This window comes from Pygoscelis adeliae, unplaced genomic scaffold (assembly GCF_000699105.1).
Source record: "Pygoscelis adeliae isolate BGI_AS28 unplaced genomic scaffold, ASM69910v1 Scaffold10, whole genome shotgun sequence".
Lineage (NCBI taxonomy): Eukaryota > Metazoa > Chordata > Aves > Sphenisciformes > Spheniscidae > Pygoscelis > Pygoscelis adeliae.
This window is the reverse complement of record NW_008824053.1, coordinates 1,675,999-1,681,998: the sequence shown is the minus strand read 5'-3', so window position 1 is coordinate 1,681,998 and position 6,000 is coordinate 1,675,999. Positions and strand designations below refer to the sequence as shown.

At 34.0% G+C, this 6,000-nt stretch overlaps 1 protein-coding gene across 1 annotated transcript in view; it reads right to left on the bottom strand.

Annotated features, from left to right (window-relative positions):
* Nucleotides 1-1,617: 1,617 nt before the first annotated feature.
* Nucleotides 1,618-6,000, bottom strand: part of LOC103925093 (exostosin-like 2) — a 77,811-nt gene continuing 73,428 nt past the window's right edge. The window contains exon 17 of the mRNA XM_009333739.1: nucleotides 1,618-1,797. Coding sequence (XP_009332014.1) covers nucleotides 1,784-1,797 — 14 coding nt within the window. The 3' untranslated portion in view covers nucleotides 1,618-1,783. The remainder of the gene's footprint in view (nucleotides 1,798-6,000) is intronic.

Genomic DNA, 6,000 nt, shown 5'->3' with positions numbered 1-6,000 from the left:
GTACGTATATATATATCTACATTTCAAAATTAAACAATATTTTATTAAGGAAAACTATTTATAACAAAGCACATAAAATTCTTTATAAGAGGTAGAATTACCTTACCATTAATCTATAATTTGTATACAGTATATTGTGTATATATGCACACATATGCTACTTCGTGTGTGTATATGTTACATATACACAGTTGTGAAAAAAAGTACAGTATTGCATGTAAATTTTATTCAGTGATTTATATAGCTGCTCTCAGTATTGCTTATTAACACTTTCAGTACAACTTCCCATAGCAATCTGTGATCTGATCTTTTCAAAAAAATAACGTGGCACTTTATCTTAACTTCAGTTGTAAAGCAAATGCAGGGCATTCACAGGTCTTCAGGAACAAAGACTGACAATTCAACCAAGTTTTATTTTCAAGTTTCCGTAGGTATCGGAATCACTCATAGGTAGCAAATCTGGTTTGGTTTTGTCTTCTAAATTAGAGACAAATCAAGTCCTCACAGCTGCTTACGTTTTTTTGCTTACTATGCACTTGTGGAGTGCTGAAAGTTTTACACGTGATCTCTAATACTTCACTGTAGTACCACTTCATTCCAAGTCTCATTCCTAATCACACCTGATTAAACTATATGTTAAAGAGCATCTTTACTAGTGACAACATCCTGTGATACAGGAGGTTACATCAGCTGTGTGTTTAACAATAGTTTTCAGATTAAAAAGTTTATGAAGCATCCAATTGGTAAGTGAAAATTTAATCTCCTTCCAACATTTCCTTTAGTATGCTTTGCTAATGAAACTGTACACGTACTGCCAAATGTAGGTTAAAAACATGTAAGTATGCAGCACTGCCAAATTCATTGTACATACACATTCTTACCAACTTAAGTCTGGTCTGCCTTCATTTTTTCAGCATGTATTGCATAGCAAAATTTAACACTCTACATTGAAAAGAAAAAAGTTAAAATATTCCTTTAAGACAAATTGAAAGAAAGCATTCATTGTACAATTGAATCATCAGATAAATTACTTTATCTTTGCAATTGAAGATGTAAGTTACATTACATCTCAACAAATATTTTCCCTTTATTTTTCTTTCATAGTATTTCCTTATGAAACATTAGCAGCTGAAAGTGGAAAGCAGGCTATGTATCAAGTGCTTTCAGTTGACAGTGTGATAACTAGTCTTTCACTAGTTGGACTTCCATTAAGTTACCAGAAGACCAATTAGTGAAAAAGTAATTACATTAGGCTTTTAGGAATAATGATGGACCCATAAAACAAGAAGAACATCTTGTTCATAAAAAATTTTCATCTTTGATAAACATGTAAAAATTCTTTAAAATACACATTTTTGTAGCAAAGTGAACAACACTAAATTAAAATATATTCTAGTTTTTACATAATTTTAATATATATATTGCTTACCAAAATATTCTTTTAATACATATTTTAACACTGTACACAAGTTAATAAATGTCTTAATGAAACTCATTAGAAATATATTCAAGCTGTCTCAACATTAAAAATTTAAATCTGTATATAACATAGCGTAAAATAATTTCATAAATTCAACATCAGTGCATCTGCAGTAGTCATTAACAAGAAATTTCTGCCTGTTAAGAAGTCTCCTCTTGGTGTTAAGGTTTTAATATGTCTTGTATTGAAGATTCCTCCTCTGAGTGAGCAGCTTCCTTCCTCAAGGTCTTCTTCATGAAGGTCTTCGATTTTAAGAGCTCAACAGGTTTCACCAAAGCAGCAAGGCTTTAGTACTGAACATACTCAGACTGAAGGGACTGTGCAGAAAAGAAAAACCGATTAAAACTCACTGGGGAGGTTATACTTGTATATAATATGCATTTTGCACTTAAAGATGAGTAGAGGAAGGACAGGAAGAAGAAAAATAGAGTTGGAAGGGGATCTGAATCTCTGCATAGGCAAAGATGAATAAAATAGAAGAAACTCAAAAACTGGGTACAGTAAAGTCCATCAACTTTCCTGTGTCTACACTTACTTTTCCAAACCAAATTCTAGAGATTCTTGAAGAAAGTGTGACAAGTCCTTTAAAACAACACCTTAAAAATGTGTTGGAAAAACATATGATTGCAGTTACTATAATTGAATTGTTTCCATTTATCCTGAATGAGAATCAAAGTGCTACTGTAAAAAATACAGCATACTTTACATGTTGATTCAGGTAATGACAAAGGAAACATATACGGTCTGGCTAATTACTGAGAAAAAAGCTACAGCGGTACAATTAGGCACATGAGTAAATTTATGTATGATTACTAAAACCAGATGAAAACTAAGCACTGCAAATGGTTCATCTGGATTAGCAAGCAGTCAGTATAATTAAGAGGAAAGCATAACCTGGTCTACTCTATTTATTTACATTTCTGGTTCTGTTGAAGTCTAAGGTTTTATAATAAGGTAATTAGTCAGTTTAGACAGCGTCCAAACATTTTATTACCTCCTATACAGATGTGTTCAGGAAGTCATTCTGACGAATAAAAAGTCTGTCTGAGAGCATTCTTCACTATACTGGTATGGTTATAAACAAATAGCAAATAAAAAAACCAAACCATATTTTAAAACTGCATCAGTTAATCAGAATTAGAGAGAACTACTGGAGAACAACACGAATCCCAAGAAAGCTCAGAACCTCGGAGTCTTCTCTTCCATTTTCCCACTATTCCTAACTAGTTACTATAGAAATGCTCTTTGGCATCCATAGTGAAACCTATTAGTAGAAGCGTGTAATAAATATATAAGTCTTTAGAGCTCTAACTAATATCACAAAACCACTTTTTTTTCCTATTTCTTAAGCCTCAGTGTATATTTCCAAAGTTGTCTTTTAAATGCATTTTCACATCTTGAAGATCTGAGACCATATGGATATTCTTTCCTAGGTTGAAAAAGAAGTGCTGTCGGCATATAAAGATTTGAATACCAGTGACTAAAAAGGGTCTGTTTTTAGTACTGAATGGATTCAACATGAAGGGTATCATTTAACAGAAAATACTTTACCGTAAAACTAAACAGATGTAACAAGTATTTTTTCATTATAGGCTCAGAGTCATCATGGAATACACAGTCATAGAAGCTTATTTTTCCCCGCTCCATTCTCTAATAATCATCCTGGATTATTAGCTTTGGTGAGAGCATTTGTCAAGCTATTTACTGCATGTGTAAGAGTGAGGCAGAAGGAATAGCCCTTCATTAATGAGCGCTTGAAACTTCTGCTCTCTTAATGATCCTCAAAGCCTTCTCATTTTCTGAAGTGTATTTTAACAATCAGAAAGATGGTTACACTTAACTAGAGCAGTATTTGAAATGGATCCTTCAAAACTGAATTCCAAGTAAAGTTGATTAAGAAACAAAAAAATGCATGAAATTTAATTATATACTCTCATATGTTGTACAGTAATAGATTACTTTAAGCTTGGACAGATGAAAGATGACCAGAAAGCACTGTACACTTTTGGTGACCTTGGGAACAGCTAGCATTAGTTGACAAAGAACTAGGAACAGCAGCCCTTTACTTAGTAGACAGTAGTAGCCAGGAATTCTACATCATAATTTAAATAAATAAACAAGCAAACCATAAATTAAAGATTCTGAGGTTTATACTAAAATTCTTAAAATTGTTAGGAATCCAAATTACAAAAAGATGGAAAAAAATTAATGGCAACATATAAAAAAGAACAAATATCGACACAGCACAGATTGCTTGGAAACAAGATAGCATGTTTTGTTAATTGTCATTACAGATGGGTAGGCAGGGTTTATTTGCTTTATCTTCAAATTGAGAAGTATGTTTTTCAGTGTGTTCCTACCCTCACCATAGCTTTACTTCACATAGCAATGATTTCTTCCTAAAGTTTCAAAGCCTTTTCTCAATACAGGGAAGAATTAAATCTTAGCATTTTTTCCAGATAAAGATTACTTGATGTGAGTTCCCATAAAGTTCCTATTACTAAAAGCATGGTGATAGCTGTAACAACTGAGCTGTTGTAAAGTATACAGACTAATTGTTGAGTTTGAAAAATTAAATTATAGCTGGGGAGGGTTGTTTTTTGTTTGGGTTTTTTTTTTGCTTTTGCCGTTAAGTAATTTGTGCTCTTAAATCTCTTCACATTGTCCAAAGAGATTGACTGTAATATTTCAAAGCCTGTAATTGTGGTGATTTTTTTCCCTTCCCTTCCCCTCCCCCCCCCAAAAAAAAAACCCAAAAATTTTGAGGAGTTTTCTGTTTTACAATTTACGTTCCTACCTCCTATTTGCAGTGACTCAAAGTATGGCCTGTGATTCTGAAAGCTTTATTAAAAACAAAAAGCCCCAATCCACCTTTGCAAGTCATATGCTGGTATTTAGCAAAATCTTTTTTAAAATAGAGGTAAAAATAGAAAGAAAAAAACAAAGAAAATTGACTGCTGAATTGCAATGATGAGAGTGTAAAATCAGTTAATTGAGTAGAATTCTCAATGTGTACTCCTACAGTGGTCCCATGCTGCAGTGTCAAGATTGGCATTTTGTACCCAAGTATCAGACATTTAAACAAAGAACTAAGAATTGGATAGCTTCACTACAGTTAATGATATCTAATGAAGTTCATGCTGAAGCAACTGCTTAGATCACTATCATTTTTCTTCTTCAATAGGAGGCACGGAAAGCCTCCTGGAAGAGAAAATAAGCCACAGATCGATCTAGGCACTAGAACTGTATTCGCATGCATTCAACTTCAGGACCAAGTCAGCTGCGAGTTAACTTTTAAGAAGGAACAACCCTATAGCATGTAGGACTATCTGGTAGGGCTTGAACATGCACTTTTTCCAGACAAAAAAACTTAAATTACTTTTTGCAATTGAATGGTACATCAGCTCTCCCAAAACATTGTTGCAACGGGAGTGTTGCAGCAGGCAAGAATTACTGTGAATACACGAGATCCACTAAAATAGATCAGGATATATGACAGAAAATGCATATGCACTTGAAGTGATCCTTTGAGTCCACTAAATTTACAGATCAGTAAGATACACTAGTATTTGTCTTTCTTTTTTGCAAAGGCTGTCCTATATTCGTTAATGGTAAGTTCTTATTAAGAAAAACTATTTTACAAGTATAAAGATCATGTATATGAATTTTAAAATACTGCTACACTTCTCAATTTTTTTGAAATTTTTCCATCTTGCCAGTTTCCATGACAGCTATAGAAGCAAAAGGTGACTCATGTTAAGACTACCCAGTTACATACTCTTCAATAAAATTACATTTTAAAGAGTGGTATTTGGATTTATAACTATTGTAAGAACAAAGTAAAAATCTTATCGTGGTACCTTAAACATGATTATACTCTATAAGAATATTTCTGCAAATTATAATTGCGAGAGATTCAGTTTAATCAAAACATCCAATTTGTAAAATTTGCAAATAAATTATTTATTCTGTTTGGCTGTGTCGTGGTTTAACCTCAACCTGCAACTGAGCACCACACAGCCAACCGCCGTTTGTTCCCCCCCCCAGGGGGAGGGGGGAAAATCGGGAAAAAAAAAAAAAAAAAAAGAGTAAAATTCATGGGTTGAGATAAAGACAGTTTAATAGGACAGAAAAGGAAGGGAAAATAATAATAATAAAAAGAATATACAAAGCAAGTGATGCACGATGCAGTTGCTCACCACCCGCTGACCAGTGCCCAGCCAGTTCCCAAGCAGCGATTGCTGCCCCCCGGCCAACTCCCCCCAGTTTATATACTGAGCATGACATCACATGGTGTGGAATAGCCCTTTGGCCAGTTCGGGTCAGCTGTCCTGGCTATACTCCCTCCTCCCAGTTTCTTGCGCACCTCCTCGCTGGCAGAGTATGGGAAGCTGAAAAGTCCTTGGCTTAGTATAAACACTGCTTAGCAACAACTAAAACATCAGTGTGTTATCACACTAGTCTCATCCTAAATCCAAAACACAGCACTATGCCAGCTACTAGGAAGAAAATTAACTATC